General features: G+C 50.0%; 1 protein-coding gene across 16 annotated transcripts in view; it reads left to right on the top strand.

Moving 5' to 3' along the window:
* COL13A1 (collagen type XIII alpha 1 chain) overlaps nt 1-24,744 on the top strand; it is a 154,151-nt gene extending 129,407 nt beyond the window's left edge. For 9 of the 16 annotated variants that reach the window (XM_081568226.1, XM_081568261.1, XM_081568241.1 and 6 more), the window contains 9 exons: nt 1,050-1,091; nt 2,057-2,083; nt 2,999-3,079; nt 9,427-9,480; nt 10,785-10,838; nt 12,791-12,826; nt 18,544-18,630; nt 22,578-22,616; nt 24,295-24,744. In XM_081568226.1, the coding sequence (XP_081424352.1) occupies nt 1,050-1,091; nt 2,057-2,083; nt 2,999-3,079; nt 9,427-9,480; nt 10,785-10,838; nt 12,791-12,826; nt 18,544-18,630; nt 22,578-22,616; nt 24,295-24,297 (423 nt within the window). In that variant the 3' untranslated portion in view covers nt 24,298-24,744. Of the gene's footprint in view, nt 1-1,049; nt 1,092-2,056; nt 2,084-2,998; nt 3,080-7,266; nt 7,303-9,426; nt 9,481-10,784; nt 10,839-12,790; nt 12,827-18,543; nt 18,631-19,570; nt 19,649-22,577; nt 22,617-24,294 lie in introns of all 16 variants that reach the window. The other 7 variants (XM_081568328.1, XM_081568275.1, XM_081568311.1 and 4 more) reach the window with 3 other exon arrangements.
* The last annotated feature ends 338 nt before the right edge of the window (nt 24,745-25,082 follow it).

Genomic DNA, 25,082 nt, shown 5'->3' with positions numbered 1-25,082 from the left:
TGACACCACCCTTATGGCAGAAGTGAAGAAGAACTAAAGAGCCTCTTGATGAAAGTGAAAGAGGAGAGTGAAAAAGTTGGCTTAAAGCTTAACATTCAGAAAACTAAGATCATGGCATCCGGTCCCATCACTTCATGGCAAATAGATGGGGAAACAGTGGAAACAGTAGTAGATTTTATTTTCTTGGGCTCCAAAATCACTGGAGATGGTGACTGCAGCCATGAAATTAAAAGATGCTTACTTCTTGAAAGAAAAGTTATGACCAACCTAAACAGCATATTAAAAATCAGAGACATTACTTTGCCAACAAAGGTCTGTCTAGTCAAGGCTATGGTTTTTCCAGTAGTCACGTATGGATATGAGAGTTGGACTATAAAGAAAGCTGAGCGCCGAAGAATTGGTGCTTTTGAACTGTGGTGTTGGAGAAGACTCTTGAGAGTCCCTTGGACTGCAAGGAGATCCAACCAGTCCATGCAAAAGGAAATCAATCCTGAATATTCATTGGAAGGACTGATGTTGAAGCTGAAACTCCAATACTTGGGCCACCTGATGCGAAGAACTGACTCATTTGAAAAGACCCTGATGCTGGGAAAGATTGAAGGCAGGAAGAGAAGGGGATGGCAGAGGATGAGATGGTTGGATGGTATCACCGACTCAATGGACATGAGTTTGAGTAAACTTCGGGAGTTGGTGATGGACAGGGAGGCCTGGCGTGCTGCAGTCCATGGGGTAGCAAAGAATTGGACATGACTGAGCGACTGAACTGAACTGAACTAAAGAACAAGAGCCTGGGACTGCCAGATTTTCTTGTTTTTCAAAAACATCTAGAAGAATAGACATTTTGAGGCATTAGGGTTTTTTTTCAACATTGTGTAGGGAAATGAGTTGTTGTGAGTTTCTGACCTGTTCTAAGCCTTCGTTTGGGAGACCGTGTGCTGGTGGTTCTATCTTCCCCCTTGCAACTCCAGCCAGACCCCAGACTATGACAAAAGGCAGGGCCACTGAGAGTATAACAGAGAGTGGGCTAATCATTTCCCTTTGGCTTCTAGGTTCCTGGGCCACCAGGGCCAGAGGGGCCTCCTGGACCTCCGGTAAGTTTAGAGGGCTTGTCTCTGTTTCAGTCCACTGTGACTAGGTCCCTAAAGTCCCCTCTCCATGGCAGTCACTGGGCTTAGCCTCAGCCTTAGGTTAACTATCATCTATTTCCAAGGAGGGATTTTCACATCCACATGCCCACTCCATGCTCCTCTTCCCTCCCACCTTAAACAGGCATCATCTCTGTGACACCAAGGAACCTGGGCGTTGCCTGGTTTCCTGGAAAGAGTTGATGGGCTTGACAGCCCCGAGGTCTGGTCATGGGGTCTGGTCCTTCCTCGCAGAAGTCAGAGTCACTCTGTTCCTTTGCTATCAGACTTCTGTTCTCCTTCTTCTATTTTGACTAGCCAGCAGGATTAAAATAGAAAGTGACCCATTTACAACTGACTCCACTAGGTTGGCCCTTCCATAGTTACAGATGATAAAGCACCTTTAAAGGGACCCCTCTGCATTATACCTAGAGGATCCCTAAGCCTCCCCCCAGACCAATAGATGCTGGTCCCTGCCTCTGTGGGGTTCACAGTCCCCATGGGGATGGGTCACCCAATTGCCACTGGTACAAGTAGTAGCAGTAGCAATAATGGTAGTTGCCGACATTTATTTAAACTTACTATGTGCCTGATACTATGCTAAGCACTTTGCACATATCAATTTGTTTCACTTTCGCTGGGTTCCTTCTGAATCTTCCTTTCATGACACTGAGTATTCTCTCATGAGTCAGCTGTGGGGGCCACAGAGCGATTCTCAGTTAGTACCTGGCTGGAGAAGCCTGGCTCAGGCCTCACTCCAGAAAACCCCAGCAGACCCCCTTTAGCATTCCCTTCTATCTCCCCCAGGTGGGGATCCCAGGCCAGGCTCTATACCTTAAGCCCTTGCCCTTTTGCGGTCCAACTTGTGGACAACGAGATTGACTTAATCAGAAATGCAGTTCTGAGGTGCCTTGTTTTGATTCCAAATGCAGGGGCTCCAAGGCGTTCCTGGACCAAAGGTAAGAGGAGGTCACGTGACAGGTGCTGGGCGAGGGGATGGAGGAAGGAGCCCTATCGGTGAGGACAGAAAAGGGAGAAAGTGCTTCAGAGGCAGACCAGCTGACCCCTTCCCTAGATGAAATTATGTGACACTTTAGCCAGTGGGGTAGAATTAGGACAGAATAAAGTCCTGCGGTCCCATTAACATCCATCACTGATGCTGGACAGGCTTTGGATTTAGAATTTTCCCATCCATCGATTGACCCTGCAGAGTTAGATTCTTAGCAAATGATGAGATCTTTTTCCATGTAACCTACCCCAGACCTTTCACTCACCCTGAAGTATAGGTGGGAGACAGAGGGTGGCAGAGCATGGGACCCCTTCCTAGGACCAAGCCCACTGGACTCTAGCCTGGGATTCTCCCAACCCCCTCCCCCAGCATCTCAAGTGGAAACAAGAGGCTTCAAGCCGCTGGCATGGGGAAGCCTGTGTCTCCTGCACTGACATTCTCCGGGGGACAGTCTCTTTCCCCAATTAGTTTGGGAGCCTCAGAGATCCAGTGGCAGCATTTCAGGCATTTGCCAGGCAGGATCTCCAGCGTCCCAGTTTTTCTGCTATGCAAATGGTCATCTATGCCAATGCCTGACCTGGAACTGATGTGGGTTTGTCCCCTCTCTTGCCATCCCCTTTCCCTTTGGGGACCTCAAAGTTACTACAGAGACACAAGGGACTCTAACATGAGCGGAGCCAGGCTACGAATTCAGTGATTCCTGGAGTCACCAGCCAGCCACCCCTGGATCAACCACCTCTACCTCCTCCCTCCTCTGTCTGCACCCCTCCCCACCACCCACCCCTGTCTCCAGGACCCCAGAATGCAAGGGTGAGTTGTCTGGGCCATGCTCTTCTGTGATCTCGCCCATCTCCCTTCCCTGCAGGGGGAAGCAGGACTAGACGGAGCAAAAGGAGAAAAGGGCATCCAGGGAGAAAAAGGAGACCGAGGTCCTCTGGGATTACCCGTAAGTATCGCGGACCCTGCACACTGGTGTGAGGAGCCCAGCCTGGTGGTCCTGAGGAGGTGCTGAGCAGGGCCACTGGAAAACTTGAGGTTCAAAAGTTGTGAGCATCCCAGAGCTCCATGGGGTTTTGCTTTCCCACCTGGACTAGACCGTGGGCTCAAATTCTCTTGCTGAGGGCCTCCTTTGGGCTGGCCCTGGCCTAGGTTCTGGAGGACTGTGGATTTGCATAAGATAAGTCCCCACTCCCACCCCAAGGAGTACCCAGCTGGAGAACCAGAGGCGGCCCAAGAACAGCCTTATTGTGCTCAGTCCTAATTGAGCTCTTTTGAGGCAATAAAAATCTCCCTTTATAGGGGCCATGTTTAGAGGACTTGAGAGCACTGGGACAGTGGAGTGTTCTCCATCTCTCTCCTGCTTTCCCAGGCAGACTCCAGGAGAGCCCCTGCTCTCTGCTCTTAAGCACTGGCCACAGCAAAAAGCTTGCAAAAAGTCAGAACTTCCTGTCCCAGCAGGCTAAGGCCACTCACATCTCGGTTCCCTGAGATCTCTGATTTCAGCTAAAGGCCCCAGGTCAGGGCAGGGGCTACTCGGCAGGCCTCTTCATCTCCAGATGTGGGGCCTGGGCTCAGTGAATCCCTGTGCCCCAAGCTCCAGTGGGAACCCCACTGGCCCGGTCACTGCCTCACCTGTCTCCAGGGAAGCGCATGTCACCACCCTCCCCAGAGCCCTGGGCTCCACCCTCCCTCACACCCCAATGAGGTTGGCACACTTTGTTTGTTTTTCAAGATCCGGAAGGAAACTTGAGGATTCCCTGTAATCATTTTATTAATGGGTCCGGAGAAAAAACTGAGTCACTTGAATTCACAGATGAAGTCAATGGCCCAGCTGGGCCAGAAACTGAGCCTCCACTGAGGCTACAGCCTTGCAAAGAGAGCTTTTCCCAGCTACTGGCTTCCTCTCTCCCGAGCACAAGGCCAGCTCCCACTCCAGGAAACCGTAAAAAAGCAGGGGAACGATAGGAAGCCCAGTTGCCCCAGCTTGGCAGGGCTAAAAGGTCTGGTTAATGTAATCACAGCGACCAAACAGCAAGAGCAAAAGGTATGATTACACCTCATTACTGCATCAAATGCGGGAATATTTAAGGAGCTGATTTAGCCTGACAGACTACAGTAACTGATGACTTTAGCAGACACTTTTCCCGTGTCTTAAGCTGTGTCCAGAATGATTAAGTGTTTTTTACTATTAGAGAGCCTTCCAGTCCCCCACTCAACCACAAACCTCTCCTTGTTCACCTTCATGGCCCCAACGACCCTAGTAAACATTGGGGAATTCAGTCAGATGTTGACATGAAGACCAAACAGGTAATATAAACAAAGAAAGCGCCAGACAAAAGACAAAGTATCCAACTGTCTTTAATTTTTCAGCTTTTGATAGAGACAAGGGAACAGAGAAGTACTTTTGCTGGCTTAGGAAAACAACAGAGCAAACAATATTCATAAAAGACAACTAACATGGACTTCAGAGGGACAGTAAGGAGTAGTGGGGACTATGGTTCACTGGAGACCATGTGTCTCTTCTTAAAATGCCCAGTCCCTACTCAGTTCAGCTGACTGGCCTTAGGGGAGTGAGTGTCCAGTATTTCTGCATACTCTAACTTTTCTAAGGAAGCTAGACGTCTGGCATTTGATGGAATATCTCATTTTCTAATATTAAGTCAAAATTATTTGCAATAGTACAACCCATATAGAATATGTTAGCAGTCCACATACGGCCCCAAAACCTCCAGTTCATGCCCTCTGCTCCAGACCGCTCAAGATAACTCAGTATTAGTCCTGCATAGATGGATTTCCCTGGTCTTACAGTGGGTAAGAATCCTCCTGCCAGTGCAGGGGACACAGGTTCAATCCCTGGTCTCAGAGGCTTCCACATGCCTCGGAAGTTGCAAGCTTCCACATGCAACTATTGAGCCTGTGCTCTAGAGCCTGGGAACTGCAACTGCTGAGCCCACATTCCTCAACTACTGAAGCCTGTGAGCCTAGAGCCCATGCTCTGCAACAAGAAACCACCACAATGAGAAGCCCATGTACCATATTCTTCATTCTACATAATGAAGAATAACCTCCGCTCACCACAACTAGAGAACGCTCACATGCAGCAAAAAAATGAATAAATAAATTATATATATATATGCTGCTGCTAAGTCGCTTCAGTCGTGTCCGACTCTGTGCGACCCCATAGACGGCAGCTCACTAGGCTCCGCCATCCCTGGGATTCTCCAGGCAAGAATACTGGAGTGGGTTGCCATTTCCTTCTCCAGTGCATGAACAGGAAAAGTGAAAGTGAAGTCGCTCAGTCATGTCTGACTCTTAGCGACCCCATGCACTACAGCCTACCAGGCTCCTCCGTCCATGGGATTTTCCAGGCAAGAGTACTGGAGTGGGGTGCCATTGCCTTCTCTGATATACATATAAAATACTGCATTGACAAAGTATATGGATTTTTAGCTCAAGTTCTATTTTTAGGCTTCACCTCAGTGTTTTAGTTCATACAGCAGCTCCCTGTGTTTCCAGGCACATCCTACTGAGTTCTTCCTATATACTCTGCAGAAGAGATTCTCCATGTGGGCTGTACCCTGGAACCACCTGGAGTTTTCAAGTGTGCTATTCCCCAGGACTCCCTCTTGGAGACTCTGTTTGAATAGGGCTGGGGTGGGCCCAGGCGTCTGTATTATTTAACATCCCCCCAGGAGATTCTGACATGGTAGCTGGGGTTGAGAACCACAACTATCTAGGTCATAAGCAAGATCAGTTCCAGGATTATGTGGTCCTAGGACTGAGAAGCAAGGCCCTGTGAAAAAGTGAAAGTGTTAGTTGCTCAGTCATGTCCGACTCTTTGCGATCGCATGGACTGGAGCCCACCAGGCTCCTCTGTCCATGGAATTCTTCAGGCAAGAATGCTGGAGTGGATAGCCATTCCCTTCTCCAGGGGATCTTCCGACCCAGGGATTGAACCCGGTCTCCTGCTCTGCAGGCAGATTCTTTACCATCTGAGCCACCAGGGAAGCCCCCTGACTGAGAAGCAAGGCCCTGAGGATCCTGCTACCTGATATCCTTCCCCCAGGATGAAACAGCTCCCTTCCCCTCTCTTTCCTGGCGGTATTCCCCCACCTTTAAAATCCTGAGGCCTAGGCTTATTTCTGAGGCTCAGTTGGAAGCCATTTTCAAGAACTCAGTCTTCTCTAGCCTAGAGTGTCCTAGCTACTCTTTCCCTGGTTGTCATGTCGGCATCATCAGTTCTCCTAGGTGGGTTGAAGGGGCAGCATCATATCCCAGCACAGGAGCAAGAGCTCTAATTCCCACTGTACTATCATTGGATGCTGCCTAGTGAGTGGGTCTTAATAGCATCCTACCTGCCAGCCAGTTTAATTCCAAGGGGTAAATGGCCTTAGACCTCTGTCCTAGGAGCAGTCAGCTGCTCCTAAAGCCTTTTTCTATAAAAGAGGCCCTGTCTGGGATAACATGAATGGATTGAGTTTGTGTTAAGCTTTGCCAACTGTAAAGTTCCAGAGAAATGTCAGGCAACATTAGTATTATCATTCAAGGCCCAACTCCTCCCACCTAGCTGAAGCTGAAGTAGGCCAGCATCTACTGGATGTTGTAATTCAATACTGAGCCTCCAGGGGTCCCCTAGTGTAGACTCACATCAACAGGTATGCAGAGAGGGCTGGGAAGACCATCCTTACCCGGGCCCCACCTGCCATGTCTTCCCCAAGCAAGACTGGTCGTAGAAGGACGCACTAGCTCTGGTTCAGACACCTCTCCGTGAATTTACTTTCTGTATCTCTTTCCCTGGAACACCGCAACCTCTTGGGAGAGAGGTTTCTGAGAGAGGATGAAAGGAGAGAGGGGAGCAGGGGGCACAGAGGGTTGGGATGGCCATCGGCACTGATCTCCACCCGGCTTGCTCAGCAGTTGGCCACACTGCACTCAGTGTCTCCATGTTTTTGTTGGTTTTCATGTGAATACATTACCTGTCCTCCCAAGCTTATTTCTCCCATTTTGTTTGATGACCAGCATTTATGTCTGTCCAGAGTCACTGCTTCACTCACCTCTCCCCTCCCTGGCCCCTTTTTCTCCCTCCCGTTCCTCCCTTCCCCTTCTTCTGGTCAAACTGTTCCCTTTGTCCAGGGAGCTTCAGGTTTGGACGGCAGGCCTGGGCCACCGGTGAGTGTCGCTTCTCCATTACCCCTCCACCCACCCCACCCCACCCCACCCCACCCCACTCCTGGCCTATAAGCCCTTTCATCTGTCCTGCTGTGGCCTTGTTTTTTTTTCAGTAAATCATGGCTTATCCCACCACTGACACCAGAAAGTGCCATCTGTGCTCAGTTCAGAAGTACTTATTCAGGCCTCTTGACCAAAGACAACAGGCCTTCATCTCCATTTCCCTGTTCATAGTATGCACACAGGGTCCTCAAATCTGAGTTTCAAGACCACTGGATGTGGGGGTGGGAGGCTGCTCCAGTAGCAAAGAATCTGTTCCTAAAGGAATGCTGAGTTCAGCCTGGGACTCAAGCCCTAGGGGTTTGGGCAATGACTCATCCCCACCAAACACAACAGTGTCTGTATGTGCCCGTCATGCTGTGTTGTCTTCATACTGTGAGCTCTGTCCATCTCCTGTCTGCCCACAAGGGCGTTCTAGTCCTGTGCAGCCACCAGTCTGGTATGTATGTGGGTGAGGCCAGCACTGATGGGTGAGGGCGGGTGTAGCATAGATGAGCACATAGGCAAGTCCCAGCTTAGTGTTCTGAGAGCATTTTACATCCACACCTTTCACCACATCTGCCTTACACCACAGTCCCTTTCTTTCTATCCTCCTTGCCTAGCATGCCTTTCCCAGGTGGCCAGTCTGAGCTAGAGGGATTATCTGTGGCTGAAATCAGAGAAACCATGATTTCCTCTCAACTACTTATTCCATTCATATTGGACAGAGGGGAGCAGTGCATACGTATACATTTATATTTTCTGTCCCCTTTGAACCTGAAGGTTTTTTTTCTCATCAAATCAATAACAGAAAGTTAAAGGAAAATGTTTATGGGAAGAGTGATCCCATCTTGCCAATACTAACATTTATTGGGCACTTCTTAGGTGTCAGGCCCAGAACCAAATGCATGCCATGTTTTCATCCATCCACCTGGCAGCAGCCTGGGAGGCAGACACTCCTGTTCTCATTCCCATTTTACAGGTGGGAAAACGGATCCTTAGGGAAACCAAGAAACTTCTCCAATATCGCAGTTTATAGGCCTTCAAGGGAGGAGTTGAAGCTGACCAGTGACTTCAGAGTGCTATTTTGACACTCCATCACAGATGTCGACAGCTTTCCCTCCTCCCTCAAAGGGGCCACGCGAACATCTTATGGCTCTTTTCTGGTTTTTCCACGTAAAGTAAATCAGCTCTTCCCCACTTGTTCCTGCCCCAACTGTCACAGCTACATCCCAGCACCACCGAGAACCGCCCATAGGCCCAGGCCCAGTCCTCGTGTCCTGAGCAAGAAATATAATCACTGAGGCTGAGCAATAGGAAGCTCTGAATTATAGGTTTCACCTAGCAGGGCTGTAAATTAGGAACCTGGAGAAGATGTTTAATTGTCCCCTAGCAAGACCCACTCTGTTTCTAAGCAACACAGCTCTGATCACTCCAGCTGCCCCATGGGGCTGCAGCCCCGAGTCAGGGACACGTAGGGCACACCTCCATGGCAGGCCAGTGTCAGCAGACATCCACCAATCTACTCTCCAATCCAGCCTGTCCCTCAGGGCCTGGGATGCGGACAGAAGGCCTGGCCAGAGGCTGAAGGCCAGGGCCCGCAGTGGGGGCGGGGTGGGGGTGGACGATGGCTGAATGACCCTCCCACGCCTGCCTCTGTGTGTGCGTCTGCATCGGTCTCTGTGGCATGAAGACCCTCCCGCTGCATGTGGAGCTGCGTCAGCAAAGGCGTGCCAGCCCCTAGCCTCTCCACCCCTGGGATGGTGTCAACTCCCTCCCGAGCGCTTCTGGGAGCAAACTAAGCAACCGTTCTCCTGCTGTTTTCAGCCTTGGCAAGCTTGGTTGTGAAGTGAAAGGGTTTCCTTCTGCAAATCTGGCTCTGAGGCAGGGGGGAGAGCTTTCTCCCCAAGGCCCCCAAAACCAAACAGGAACGCGGCCCAGTCCAGTGACCGCCCTGCACGAGCCGGGCCTCGCCAACCCTGAAAACTGGGCCCCTGGACCTTGCTCATCTCCAGGTGTCGGGCGGGGATCCCGGGCTCCCCTCGGCGTCAGGGCCCTCACCTCTGCGTTCTCTCACCTCCCCAGGGTACTCCAGGACCAATCGGAGTTCCAGGCCCAGCGGGACCAAAGGGAGAGAGGGTGAGTGCCCAGTGAGCCAGGAGCCTGGACCACCAGGACCACGGGCCCCTCTGCCCCTCCTCTGCCTCAGGTCCTCAGTCCTGGTTCCTGCGACCCGCAGGGCCACCATGTCAGCCCAGCCATCTCAGCCCCCATCCATTCCTCCTAGATCCAGCCAGCGCCTCATGCACATCTTCTCTTGATGATCCTCCCAGTCTGTGGGGGTGCAGCAGGCCTGGGGTGCTCATTTTTCTTCTGGCCATGCCACTCAGCGTGTGGGGTCTTAGTTCGCAGACTAGGGATTGAACCCGTGCCCTCTACAGTAGAAGCTTTGAGTCCTAACTACTGCCTCTGCCAGGGAGGTCCCATGGGTGCTCATTTTGTACCTACAAGTGGACAGAGACTTGGAGAGCTTCCTCCCTTCAGTTTCTGGTCACCTGGCTTCGGTCACAGGTGACTGGCAAAGCCCCAGACCCTGCTGTCACCAGACACGTCTGAACTCTGCAGTGACTTAGGGAAATAGCATGGAACATAGTGCCAGGTGGTGTTTGAAATCCTGGAGACGTCAAGAAGCCAGGAGACCTGTGCTTCAGACCGGCTCTCGTGGGTCACTCTCCCCCAGCCAGTGCGGTGGGTGTGTGCAGCGGTAGGGGGAGGAAAGCTCCCCACATCAGCTCCTCCCAACCATGCCTGGTTTCCACACTCTCAGGGCCTGGCATCACTGGAGGGCTGGCACGGGCACTGGACCTCTGAGTGGGCATCTGCTGGGCTCTCTACCTGCAAGGGTAGTTAGCCTACCCTGCTGACTCTGCCCATGGGAGAGGCTTTGTCTCTTTAGTTCTCAGACCACACAACTGGGGGGCGGGGGAAGGAAGCTTCAGGAGAGAGATGTGGGCTCTGCAGCCATTTGGGGAACCAGGGTGGCTTCTCTGAGGGGGTGACACCTGTAGCTTCAGAGAGAAATCAGAGCTCTCTTTCTCTCCCCATTGCCCCCCTCCTTCTCTCTCCCTTGTCCATGCCCATTTCCTGCTCCTCGTTCTCATGCCCTGCTTCTCCCTCTGGCCAGCCAGTACCCCCGCCCCAACAAACACACACTGTCCACGGAGGCCAGGATCTGTGGAAGAAGGGTGAGAGGAGCTCCCAAGCCCCCTGCTCAGGGCATGTAGTCCATGCAGTCACCCCAGCCTCCACCCAGCCCTTAGTTCCTGGGAGGCTTTTTGAAGAGACTGGAGAGGTTGCCCAGGTTTCATATGAAAACAGAAAATGGCTGTCGGAAGGTTGTTACCCTGTCAGGGAAGGCTCATGTGTTCTTTTTCTGGTTTCAGGGCAGCAAAGGTGACCCTGGGATGACAGGACCAACGGGAGCAGCTGGGCTTCCTGTAAGTCTCGTGGGATCAGAGGTTTTGCTTCACCCGCCCGGGGCCCCCACCACAGAAGCACTGTCAAAACAGAATACCCAGGGCCTGGGGCAAAAAATCTAGGGCCAAGCGAGGAGAATTCTCATCTCTGTGACAGATGAAGCAGCCAACTGCCACCCGCCCACTCTCTAGAGCTCCCCTGCTGGGCTCTGCTCCAGGCAAACCCCAGGGCACACGGCCCCTGATAGGGAACCAGGTCCTTAGCAATGTGGACCATCTGACACACATGGCTGAGCCCCTTCCCTGAAGGCTTCTGTGTTCGATGCAGTGAGGGTTTCACAGGTGACTGTGCCATGGCCCCTGCCCTCACAGAGAGACAGAGCCACGTCCAGATCACTAGACGGCAGGGAGACGTCTCCTAAGACAGGCAGCTACCCAGGGGGCTGGCTTCCCATTTGCAACAGACTTCTCCTTGCTAGGTTATAGAAGTCCGCTGCCTGAGAGAGACAGGACTTTGGTTTCCCACCCACTTGAAGGTCGTACGCTAATTTTTGGGTTCCATGCTCAGCAGTGCTCCGGCATCTCCAGCCAGTCTTTGCTTTACACTCCTCTCCAGCAGAAGACAATGGGGAGAAAGAATTGAAAGCAGAGTCTTGGAGAGAGGTTTAGTCACAGCAGCATCATTTGCAATAGCTAAAAATGTGAAGCAACCAAAGTGTCTGTAGATACATGAATGAATAATCAAAATGTGGTATATATGTGCAACGGCATATTTTCCAGTCTTAGGAAGGAAACTCTGACATGCTACGCTACAGTGAAACTTGGGGACATTTAAGTGAGATAAGCCAGTCACAGAAAGACAAATACTATATGACTTCACTTATATGAGGTATTTATAGTAGTCAAAATCATAGTGACAGAAAGTAGAACGCTAAGTGAAAGGTAGAATGAGTCGTTATTGTCTAATGATATAGACTTTTAGTTTTGCAAGGTAAAAGAGTTTTAAAGATGGAAAGTAGTGGTAGTTACACAAAAATATGAATGTACTTAATACCACTGAACTGAATGCTGAAAAATGGTTAAGAAGGTAAATTTTGTGTATTTTGTGCTGTGTGCTAAGTCGCTTCAGTCATGTCTGACTCTGTGAGACCACATGGACTGTATAGTGTGCCAGGCTCCTCTGTCCATGGGGTTCTCCAGGCATGAATACTGGAGTGGGCTGCTATGCCCTCCTCCAGGGGATCTTCCCGACCCAGGGATCGAACCCATATCTCTTATGTCTCCTGCATTGAAAGCCAGGTTCTTTAACAGTAGCACCATATTTTACCACAATAAAAAAAATTGAAGGAAAAAATAATAAAGATAAGGAGAGCAGCTTGCACCTTGAAAAGAGGGGCTCAGGAGCTTTGGAGTCATTTTTCTAGCAAGAGGCAGGTGGAATCTAGGAACTCAAATCTGGTCGGTACTCTGACAACCCAGAGGGATGGGATGGGGTAGGAGGTGGGAGGGAGGTTCAAGAGGGAGGGGACATATGTATACCTATGGCTGATTCATACTGATAGATGGCAGAAACCAACACAATTATCGTAAAGTAATTATCCTCCAATTAAAAAAAAAAAAGAGGCAGGCAGCAAAACCATGCGAACACTTGCCTACCCAGGAGTGGTCTTTGCTCCCAGACCATGTACCCGGCATGAGCCATCTAGAAGAACCCGACCCCAGGCCAGGGTGTTGGCTACAGAGTGAGAAAACCAGAACTGTGTTTGACTTTACCCATAACTCATTATCTCTCTCTAGGTCAAGTTCCTTGAACAGGTGTTCTCCTTTGTCCTCCTGCTGTAAAATGGGGCTCATGAAGCCTATCTCTGATGAATTAGGCACCAGTAAAGAGCTTTATGAGCCTGGAAGGAAGGACTGTATGGCCATCCTGTGTTTCCTCATTAATGTGTCTTTGTTTGTCTGATTTATTGCAGGGTTTACACGGACCACCCGGGGACAAAGGAAACCGGGTGAGTCTGAGTCCTCACTTTGGCTCTGGTTACTAATGTCTTCATGGCGAGGTGGAATGACCAACTGGGGATTCCTGACTCAACGTGGAAATACAGTTTTTCATGATAAATCATTCTAAATTAAAAGACCTTCTAGTGAGGGGCTTAATCCGTGGCACTCAGGGAGCCTAGGGACCGAATCCTGAAATTGAAGCACGTATTTTTCCACAAGGAAAGGGGAGGCTGAGTCCCATGGCGGCCATCAGATTAGCATTGCCATCCTGTGACAGGAGTCACAAGCCCAGCTCTCTCTAGGTTGCCCTGATAATGGGCCCCTAAACGAGATTTTTACATCCGTCATTGCCGAGTTCTAGTCTTCTGACACTTAGTTTTACCAGGCATCCCAGGTCACTGGTGACAGAGAAAATAAATCCCAGCTCCAAGAACAAGCAGACAACGGTTGTACACAGCCAAGCCTTTAAAAAGGATCCCAGCCGTTGTTTCTCTTGGAAAGAGTCAGCAGGACTATGAAATGAGTCATGGCTTTCAAGGACCCTGCTCCTCCTTTGGTTTCTGCCGTTGTCACCAGGACACAGTTCTGAGTGTCCACAGCACCCACAGCCACCTGATGGCCACATGGCACATTGGTGCCCAGCAGCAGTCATCTCACCACATCTGACCAAGGGCTGGTCTTGGGCTTCCTTTCTAGAACATCTTGTTGGCTGACTCATCACGGTGGTTCTCAGTGGGGTACACGTCCCCTAGAAGGCCAAGAGCATCTTCTAGTGGGAATAATATTCAAGGATCTTAGAGGTAGGAGAAGAGTGGGAAGAACAGAAGGAGAGACAATGCTCCACACTATGATAACGTGTTCTGAATCCCCACAAGAGTTAGACACAGAGCAGGGGACTTGCAGAAGCCCCATCTTCTGGCTGATCTTTGAACACTAATAGAGCGTTCATGAATAGAACACGCCAGAATCTATACATTTATATCTGGCATCAGCGCCAGTCTCTTCCATTTAAGGTGGATTTACTGAACAGTTCCTTATTCCTAAAGTTTCCTTTCTGGCAGCTGGTCAGAAGCAATCCATTTGTCCCGTATATTCTATGAACAGGAGAGGAAAGGCAAAGCTACCCCTCTCAAACTGCCCATGAAAAGCCCATTGTTGCTTCATTGTTGCTTGTGGAGGTGAAGCTGGAGATGTTCAAAGCCCCTCACACCCACTGGCTATGGAAGAGGGCTCCTAAACTTTGCCTCACATCACACCTGGGGCACCCCATCAGAGAGGCTTGGAATAAACCACTGGAATAAACAGACCCACTTCCAGAAATGGGTCAGCCAGTTAAGGCGGCCTGGAAAGCTCACCTCCGACATTGGCATCCCAGAGTTCAGGCCACTAAAATAATTGATCATTCCACCTCTCAGTTGGCATACTAACCTCCTTTCTAATTTATTTCTGGAGTGTTCTGGTTTCTTGGTTATGTTCAATCAATACTTGTTAAGCCCCTTTCTTAAGACTTTTTCAGTTGGCTTGAGGCACTGGGCCATTTGAAGGCTACAAAACCAATCCTTCCAGTGGTGGTGACTGTGTTGCTCTAGGGGCAGAAGCAAGGCAATAAAATGCCCTTGTCAGGACTTCCCTGGAAGTCCAGTGGTTAAAACTCTTCTGTTCCAATGCAGGGAGCACGAGTTGGGGAGCTAAGATCTCACACACCGTGCAGTACACTCAATAAATAAATAAAATTTTTCAATGCCCTTGTCACAGATGGAGAGAAGGTTGGAGGCTGGTGGCTCTGATGCTTAAAGAACTGAGGTCATTGAATGAGCCACTGAGGCCCCATGAATCAGTGGGAAAATATTTCTTCTGCAGTTCCTATTCTAAGGTTTTATACTCTTCTCCCCTGTCCCACATATAAATTAGCAATATGTCACTTAGTAAAAATCAAGTCCAGAAAACAGGCAAGTTACATGAACCTTCCTTGGAGTGCATCATAAAAAACCAGTAGACTTCTTCCAAAGGGCAGGTTTCCAAATCAAGGACCAGCTTATTCTTCCATCCAAGAGATCTGACTCTCAGGATGCCAGAATGTCCTAGAAGAGTACCCCCTACAGCTCACCTCCTCTTTCAGACCTCTTTATACCACTGGCCCTAATGGGACTTTTGAAGGGAGAGATGAGGGCTTGGTGATAAAAGCCTCCAAAATGAAGAACGGTCCAAGCAGAGTCAGCTCTGTGCCACGACCAGTTTTTTCTGGCACCTAGAAGCTCAGAATGCTGACACTTTACTCCAGGGAAAAGGCCAGAAGTGCTTAGATGATGTTCAGGTTGGAAGTTTCATTGTTGGAGATGGCCCTTCATGCCCACTGGCTATGGAAGGGGGCTCCCAAACTTTGCCTCACATCACAGTTGGGGCACTCCACCAGAGAGGCTCAGATGGGTGCCCCAGGTCTGTTATCCTATCTCCAAGTGACCCAAGACACAGCCTTAAGACCATGCTACTCCGAGTCCCACCAGAGGATGGTCTTGGGGCCTCCTTCCTGCTCATGGAAGGAGGACGGTCCTCGTAGTGGTAGGCAAGGCCCAGAGGCCAAGACAGGCAGTTTTCTAAGGGGACACACATGCCAGGGGAAAGAGTCTGTCCTTGTAACTAGGGGCATTCTCCTTGTCCCTTAACAGCTCTGTGAATTTAGCCCGAGAGCCACTTTTAGGATGAAAAAATTCATCACAGGGTAAAGGGTGGTGTGAATTTGGCAATCGGGGCATCAGGAAAATTGGGTTTCACTGTGGAGCTTCCTGCAAACCAGCCAACTGAAAGGTCTAGGAGCATTCGTGCAGCTTCTGTCACTCTCCAAGAGGTGCCGTCTGCAATGTGTGTGTGTGTGTGCAGGTGTGTGTGTATGGGAGAGTGCACGTGTGTGCATGTGTGTACATGCTTGCTTGCATGCATATGTGTACACATGTGTTTCTGCATCTTGCTTCCCCAGGCCCCCTTGCCTCCTTCCTCTCCCCCATCTGCTCTCTCTCAGCCTGGGCCTGCTTCTTCCTCTCTTTACTCCCTGAATATTTCTCCCTCTAGATAGGTTCACCCATTATAATAATCCCATAGCCTCATCCTTTCCCTTCCACTCCTCCAGCTTCAATTCATTTCCTCTAAAAGCAGTTTTGTTCATTTTTTAAGAAAGCCTTGCTACTTGATTCTGCCTGTCCCCCTTCTATATCAACTTGACACCCCTCTGCACCAGGGTCCTTTTTGTGTCCTCTTTGGGGAAAGGGAGCAGAGAGGATGTAGGTGAAGTTATGACTCTGATGTCTTCAAGGGGCACCCAGTAAGGCTACTTCCTGTGCCCTTAGAACCTGACAGCCCAGAGTACATGTTTCCCATCCTGAAGGGACCTTGGCTAACCCTCTGCCCCCCACAGGCCCATCATCAGGACCTGCAGACCCCTACTCCTGGGAGCTGTGCTCACCCTCTGAACTTAAGGAACTGTGCTCACTTTTGTGCTGGCCTCACCCAGAGTATAAGGGGCACCTTCCTGAGAAAGTTTCCCACAGGGCTTCTTCATCCAAATAGCAAGTGGTTTCTCTTGTCCACTGTCTGCAGGTTAACTGTCCCATGATTTCCTCATTGGTGGGCATATCTTAGAGCCAATGCCATGACACCTAAGATGCGTAGACACATATCCTCTTAAACACATCTTTATTTTCTAAATAGTCATTTGCACTTTAGAAAACTCACTTAGAAGGCTGCGTTGGCAATTGCAGGTAACCTCTGAAATCAAGAAATGTGGGTAATTTTCAAAGGCCTGGAGAAACGTCTTATTCTTATCTATTGCCTCCCTCTAAGGAACCCTGTAGCCTTCCACTGCTGGAACGCAGTAGACAGGAGGCCCAGCCTCTGACGGCAGCCTTGGCTCCTACACTGGCTGACGAGACGTGATGATTGTTACAGCTCTCGTTATGAAGCTGCTGTCATGACTGAACACATACTATAGGCCAGTGCATGCGTGTGTGCTAAGTCGCCTCAGTCGTGTCCAACTCGTTGCAACCCCATGGACTGTAGTCTGCCATGTTCCTCTGTCCATGCGATCCTCCAGGCAAGAATACTGGAGCGGGTTGCCATTTCCTCCTCCAAGGGAACTTCCTGACCCAGGGATTGAACCTGCATCTCTTACGTCTCCTGCATTGGCAGGAGAGTTCTTTATCACTATGGTGGTTTAGTCGCTAAGTTGTGTCCAACTCTTGGACTCTTGCAACCCCATTGACTGTAGCCTGCCAGGCTTCTCTGTCTATGGGATTCTCTAGGCAAGACTACTGGAGTGGGTTGCCATTTCCTTCTCCAGGGGAATCTTCCTGACCCAGGGATCGAACCTGGGTCTCCTGCGTTGCAGGCAGATTCTTTACCACCTGAGCTATGAGAGAAGCCCTTTATCCCTATATGCCAGTATTAAGCACACATTTAGTTCACATTTAGCACAAAGACCTCACAACAATGTTCTGAGGGAGGTGTTATTATCCACACTTTACAGATGAAGAAACTGAGGCTCAGAGAGGTTAAGTAAGCTCCCAAAGTTTCGTGGCTGATAAGAGGCAAATCCCGTTCAGCTGCAAGCCTTCTGTCTGACCATTAGGCTACCCACCCCGAGACACACAGTGGAAGCCCCCAAGCCTGAGACAACCGGCCTTCAATAGAGGAGAGTTCCAGGGAGACTCCCCAGGGGCATGCTTGGTCCCTTATAAGGAAAACCAACATATGAAATCCCAATTCAAATTCATTACACAGAATTTCCCACTGCCCTTCTTTAAATGGAGAGTGATCTTGACACATGTAAAATAGGGTTCAATTTAGAAAGATGATGTTTGCTGAAGCTTTTCAGAAACAAATGAATTCCTTGAGTCAGCATATCCATATACAATAAGCTGCCCATGACCTCAGACCAGCATGGACCAGAGAACAGGAGGACCCAGCTGAGAACCAAGTGCCACCTATGAGCCCTAGACACGCAACATAAACACATGCACTTATACACACATGTGAGCGCACACACTCATGCATGCACACACCGTGTACAGACACACAAGCTCATGTGCAACCATGTGTGCTGCACATGTCTGCATGCCACGTTCACACACAGACACACACACCAGGGCTCTGAACAAAATCACCCTGCCTCCGAAGAGGATATCAAAGGGATGGATGCAACTGGGACAAAAGCTGTCAGGCCAGACCCTTATATTCTAATATGAGTGATTTATGATGATCTTTTATTTATTTATTTATTTTTGGCTGTGTGGCACATTGGATCTCAGTTCCCCGACCAGGAATCAAACCCACACCCCTTGCATTGGAAGATGGGAGCCTTAACCACTCGACCTCCAGCGAAGTCCCAGACCCCTTAAAAAATGAACCCTCAAAGAGAAGGAAATGTGTCCCCCTGTCCATTATATAGATGCATTCCGGGCTCAGAATTAGCAAAACTGGCCACCAGTATCATCCATCTGCATTTCCTCCCACCTCTGGCTCTCAGCCCTACTAACCCCCACACACACCTGCCTTAGCCAAATACTCAGGTTCTTTGCTGGGGGGGTGGACACTGACCCCTAATCCTGTTGAGGAGACTATCCTAATTGAGAGAATCTATTTTTCTCCTCTTTTTTTTTTCTGTCTCTAACTTTAACACATGAATGATCCTAAAGTTTTGATGTTTTTTTTTCTTGGACTAAACCATTATTTACAGGGGGAGAGGGGGAAGAAAGGCTCTAGAGGGCCTAAGGGGGATAAGGGAGACCAAGGAGCGCCTGGATTAGATGCCCCCTGTCCATTGGTATGTTTCCATCTATCACTTGGTTGTTCTGGTTTTTCCTGGAGGTTTGCAAGCTGGAAACAAAGAAGGCAAATAAACTAAGATGAAAACCGAATGACTCCACTGACACTACCAAAACCGGTCTGTTCATGTGGCCGATGAAATTCTGCCTGCTGTTGGTGTTGCCCTAAAACCACAGCTGCAAGCAATTCCCACTAAATCCCTTCCCTTTGAAGATGCCGAACAATTGATGTGTGGAAATGGAGACACCACAAGGAAAGGGATTTGGGAGCAGGCCTCGGCGCTTAGCTCCGGGATGGCTTTGGAAGCCAGGGTATCATTTGTGAACCACCCCCATTTGCCTTCTTCGTTTTGGGGCCACCTCTGTGGCCAGCAGTTCAAGTCATCTGAATCCCCACTTGGTCAGGATGCAGGACACCAGGGCTAGCATCTCCTGAGGGTCATCCTTGCCCCAAACGGGGCAGAACGAGGCCAGAGAGGGGCTTTTATATACAGCCTCTCAATGCCCACCACCCATCCAGCCAAAACCTGCAAAACTGCAGACCAAGGTCAGTAGACAGACACCCCCAGGAAGCCTTCCCAAACCAGCCAATGAGGAATGATTCATGGCACATCTGCTGGGCTTCTCAAGTGTCCCTCAGCCCATTGGAAGTTCCTGAAATTATGATGCATTAAGTTGAAGCTCATGTGTGTTGACGCCAAGTGCGTCTCTAAATGGAGAGGGGGCTGGATGGACACGTTGCCAAGCTCAATGTTCCTGGAGCCAGAGAGAGCACAAAGGCTGAATTGGGAAGGCGGGAATTGACTGGGGTTTGAGGTTTACTTGTAGATGCTTTAAGAGTCCTGCATCCTGGCCAGGATAGGACTGGGCCTCTCCACACCACAGTCGGAGCTGGCCAACCTTGACCGAAATAATCATCGTGGTTGGTTTTGTGAACAGGGACACCGAGGTTTTAAAGGAGAGAAGGGGGAGCCGGGGTTACCAGGGCTGGACGGACTGGATGCCCCGTGCCCATTGGTATGGCATCACCCTCCCTTGCCTGCATGGCCAGTATGGGCTTCCCCATGTGTGCGGTTTGTGCCTGTGCCCCTCCAACTGCCCTCCACACTCCTGCTCCATCCATCTGGCCTCCACTTCCCACCTCTTCACTCTGTAGTCACCAAGGGTCACCCTGCCTTGGCTGGCCCTCAGGGGCTCCCGCACGTCCCCCTCTTGCATGCAAAGTCTGCCAGGAGGTTCTTTTTCTTCCTCTTGCAGCAGCTTCAAAAGCCCATCACCTTAATGTGAGCTGGTCCTGCCCATCCAATGCCAGCTTTAGCTGCATCAGACCCTCCTTTCAGAACTGCTTCTAGACAAACCTGCCACCAGAAAGGAAGCCAGGGAAGTGGATTCTCTGCATTAGCTTTCAGGACTGTGACTTCTCTGCCTTGACACACTGCAGTTAATTGGATGAACATTTGAATGAGATGTCCAAGTTGGCCCCATGTCCCTCTCCACTCCAGCATCTCACAATTTAGCAGAGGACAGATGGACACCGTTATAAACACAGGGCAGAATGAGGAGTTCTAGAACCAAAGTAGAGGAGGGGGTACTCTGACTGACCCCAGATCTGGGATCACTGTCCAGGTGACAACCCAGAACCAAGGGATAGTCCAAAATCAGGATTCTAGATCCTAGAGGGTTCATCCTTTTTTGCTTGAATCCTAGAAGATGCTGCAAGACCCTCCCTTGTTTTCCTCTTTTTTTTTTTTCATCTTTCAGTGGTTTGCCACCAAAAAGTCTAGAAGAACATGGAAAGGTTGAGAATGTGGTTAAGGAAGGGAAGGGAGGAGACAGGGAGGAAGGGGAGACATCGAGGACCCACTCCCAAGCACAAGACCTGCCTAAGTGGCTACAGTTCTGGTTCCCCAGGGCCCTGTCCCTCTCCAGGCAGGGACCTTCTAGGCTTCTACAGTGATCGTTTCAGCGCACTATGGGGGAAGCAGAAGATGACTCTTCACTCCATGGCAGTTTGTTCACAAGCTTCCTGCCCCTAAATTTCCCAAGGAGGTTTGGAGTTCATGGAGCTATTTTCACACCAGTAATTGTCAGATGATATTTCCCAGCCTCACATCCCCACTCCAGGGTCACACGGGAATTATCTTGGGACAGAGGAGAAAAAGCTATAAGAAAAGATGCTGTGTGACCCTGGCAGGTGACCACAGAGCCCCTTGAAGGGACTTTCAGGGACCAGGAGAGGCAGATTAAGCTGACAGAGTGGCTGCTTCCTGTCCCCCGCCCGGCCTCCTGAATCCTCAGCATGCAGCATGCACCGCACAGGCACCTTTCTCAGCCATGGAATCTCCCATGCCCTCCACGGCACCTCCATTGATCATCAGCCACAGCCCTTTCCAGGATCCCAAAGTCTGAGTTCTGCTGGCTGCAGCCCTGGCTCCTCACCCTGCTCTTCATCCACACACTGCCACTCCACCCCCTCCCTGCCTGCCCAGCCCTCCTCTGTCCCCCCTGCCACCGTCCACGTGCCAATGGGAAGCCACTGTGGCCCGCGGAGGCTTCTGTCCCTCCCAGAGTCCATGTGAAGTGTCACACTGTGGCAGGCTGGGAAACAGGACCCAGGTCTTCATGGAACCCTGGGATGCACCACCTCCCCCTGCAGAACCTCCCCAACCCAGAAGGGATGGTGAAAGTCACCTTGTTTTGACCTTTAATGCAAACTGGCATTTTGTCCAATAACGTATCATTTGTCTATTAATTTTGCTATAGAAGTTTACATACCTTCCCTTTCTTGTTTTGAATTGTTGCTGTTTGCTGTCTCCTGCATTGTGTTACTGTGGGTGTGGGGCAGTGGGCGGGGCAGGGGGGGAGCAGCACTATTGATCAGGATTTTTAGTACAAGGTAACTAGACTTCTTCAGCCCCCATGCAGGGCCGGCTGTCTGCTGGGCTCCAGGTGCGCGGTTTCCACACCTGTCGTGGGTGGATGAGTAAGTTCAGGCATAGGGGCCTCCCATTCCAGCCCCTTAGGGGCTGACCACTTGCTCGGGTCTCCTGAAACCCTGTGTGCATCTCCTTCTCCGCCCTGGAACCTGGAGTTCTAGAATCTGGGCTGCAGTTCTAATAGACTCAGACTGAGAACCAGATCGCTGCCCTGGTTCAGCCTCACCCTCCCTGCCTGCTCCTCACGGGTTTCTAGTTTCCCCCAGGGCACACCAGAGCAGCCAGGACAGCCCGGGGAGGAGACTCAGGATGTCCTGAGGCTTCAGGTACTCAGTGGGTGCACCAGCAGAGGGGACACGTGGCACCTGCTGGATTCTCATCCTGCCACTGCTCCCCCCACCAAGCCCCCAGAGACAGCTAAGGCTGTGCCGGGAGCCCCCCCTCCTTGCTGAAGGCATCTTGGCCCTACATTGAAAGCCTGAGAAATCAACCCTCCTCCTCACTGATCACCAGATGGGAGCTGCCTGGATGTCTGCCCCCAGCTGCTAAGGAAGAGAGAGAAATCAGAGAATGAGAGAGTGGGGGTGTTCGTTCCATAGAGCCGCACCTTCCCCAGGTTTTATGGAGGAGGAAACCGAAGCCTCCAGGTGCTGCCTCCAGGTGCTGAGTGACTCGCCCACGGGCACCCTGCACCCAGGACAGCCAGAGTGGAGACCAGCAGGCCTCTGGGCTCAGGTCGCCTCTGCTCACCGGGCCCACAGGCAATAGGACAGCCCATCTAGGCTTTGAACTGTAACTACCTGTGAGCTCGGCCTGCAGGCAGACAGGCGGGCTTGCTTCCTGCCTCCTTCCAAGGCTAGGCCCTGGGGTAGAGAAGAGAAACAGACAATATCAGGTGGGCCACACCCTGATCAGCTGACACAGTGTTTGTGGCCCTTGTTCCCCTTGTCCTGCTAATTGTTGGGCCATCCCGGTGAGTCTGAGCCGTCTGCCTTTCTTCCTCACTGCAGGGTGAAGATGGCTTGCCAGTCCAGGGCTGCTGGAACAAGGTAAGCTTTCCCGGGGTTCCAGGGCCTCAGAGCAGAGTTGTACGTGGGCTCCATTTTTTGCCGTGGGATAAAGCATGCACAGTTTCCATTCCAGGCCTTCCTGCAGATGAGGCAGCAAGACATGGGTCCAAAAAGGAACAGTCCCAAAAGCAGAGTTCCCATTAAACAGTCCACTCACTGCATGCACTTGAGAACATTTAAAAATGGTTTTTAAGGCATCAGCAAACCCAGTGTATGGAATTTCCATGCAGCCAGAGAGATGACATCTTTATGCTTCGTGAGGTTAATTTATACCATACTTCTTCTGCAAGGAGTTCTAAACCCTGTTTCAAAAGCAGTTATCATTAGCTAGTCTCATAGTGTTCATAAGAGGCCATTTAAGCCATAAGATGACATTTATCCAGATGTAGGAAATCTCAGTTGCTTTAAGTATAAAGTCATATGGATTCTATACCTCCTCATAGAGACCTGCCAGCTCATCACTCAACCCTTCCCCTTGAACTTAAATAGTCAGATTTTCATGCTTCTGCACGTTGAGACCTGCCCACCCTCTCTTGGAGTCCCACAGTTCCTACCAACAGGGAGGTTTCCTTTGTTCACACTTGCCTTTGGCATTTGCCATCATAAAGCCACTTGACAACACAGGGCTGTGCCCTCAACATAGTCACCTGACTCATCCAGGGCCCCCAATGTGCAAAGCTCCCCGGCATGACCAGGGCCATTGGTTTCCTAATCCAGAAACCCAACTTAGTCGTGGAAAAGGCAGCACCTCCCGTGCAGTCCCACCCATGGCCTCCCTTCACATTCCTCCTGTTCAGAGACTTTTCACCAGCCCTCCACCACCACTGTCTCAAGATTTTGGTTCATTCTCATTAAAGAGCTGGAGATCCTTACCTGTCTAAGAGTTTGTGCTTAACTAATCCAGTCCTGCCCAGTGACAGCACTCACACTTACAGGGAGAGGAATCCACTCCTCTGGCTGGGCGTCCGCCATCTCATTAGCTCACAACATTCGGTAAAAGCAGTGAAACCACCAAGACACCAGGCTGTAGGTTGAGCATCTACTCACCCAGGGTGCCTGAAACACCCCCTAGCCAGAGAGAGGAAAAGCTCTGCTTTCAAGGGAAATGCCTCCGCAGAAATCTGTCACTTCATCCTCTTGGTTAATTCTCCTAGACCTAGTTAAGGCTCCAAGAAGCAGGAAAGAGGTGTGTCCCCTAAGAAAAAGATTTTCTTCTTCAGGGTTGCTGTGGATGGTTAGGATATAGAAATGATTGAGCTTAGCAGGGGAAAAAGAGCCACTCTCAAGAGGTACAATGTCTGAGAGAAGCAAGAAGCAGCTGAAGAGCCTGATGTCTGTTAATTCACATCATGGATTCATTCTGGGAAGATTCGGTAATTCAACAGCCAGGCCTCCAAAGGCCGCATAGAGAGAAAGTGCCCTCTAGTGACCAATAAGGGGAATGACTGGAAAGAAAAAGTATTAAATCGTTTCCCACCCTCAGGATGCTGACAGTCAGCACCAGGGTCTTGGAGGAGGGGGTTCCTGGCTCCCCCAGGTCCCCTACCGAAAGCTCTCCCATCCAACCGAGAACAAGACCTACCTCATTTCCCACAAGGGAAATAAACACTCACAGACACTAACACCATGTTGTTTTGTGTTTGTTTTTGTTTTGCAGTGATGCCTCTAACCTGGGATTGGCCTGTGTGTGTGTTTGTACATAGAATATTTATTTTTATACAGTTTTCACTTTTTGAAAATGCCCGAAGTATGATGCATCTTACAGATTATTTTTTAAAAAAGGAAAACCTGCATATTTTGTACAGAAAATACCAACCTCTTCCCTTTTGTTTACAAGATGTTTTGCATACGTCTAAGACTCTAATACACTTTTCATTTGTGAGTATGGCTGTATGTTTGCATGATATTTGTGCACACTTATTAAGTATTGAAGCTTAATAAATTATTGTGTTCCAGTGCCAAAGGGGGCCAACCAGCACTCAGGTGCTGGCGGGTTTGTGTGTGACTTCACAGATACAAGAAGGTCCATGGTGTTTGCTAAGCTAGGTGTGTCTCAGCATATTTTAAACTCTTATGGATTTTCATTATTAAAAGAAGTGAAACATGGCAATTCTTGATCCTGATTCATCACTAAATTAATTACATTCTTTTCTTGTTAAATCAGGAAGTTCCAGAAGCAGGGGTCCTCAGAAATATAATGGTTTGAGGACTTCCCTGGTGGTCCAGGGGTTAAGACTCTGTACTTCCACTGCAGGGCACAAGGGTTTGATCCCTGGTCCAAAAAGTTGTACATGTCTTGCCGTGTGGCCAAAAAAAAAGAGAAAGAAATATAATGGTTTGAACCATTTTAAGTCCAACAGAGGAAGCGACGTCTTTTGTAATGTACCCCACGTTCATGACAGCTCCACGTGCGCATGTAAGGTTCAGTTGCGCTGAAACCCTTCA

This window comes from Giraffa tippelskirchi, chromosome 2 (genome assembly GCF_054371585.1).
Source record: "Giraffa tippelskirchi isolate mGirTip1 chromosome 2, T2T-mGirTip1v1.2.pri, whole genome shotgun sequence".
NCBI lineage: Eukaryota > Metazoa > Chordata > Mammalia > Artiodactyla > Giraffidae > Giraffa > Giraffa tippelskirchi.
The sequence above is the reverse complement of the archived record's forward strand: the minus strand, read 5'-3'. Positions and strand labels throughout refer to the sequence as shown.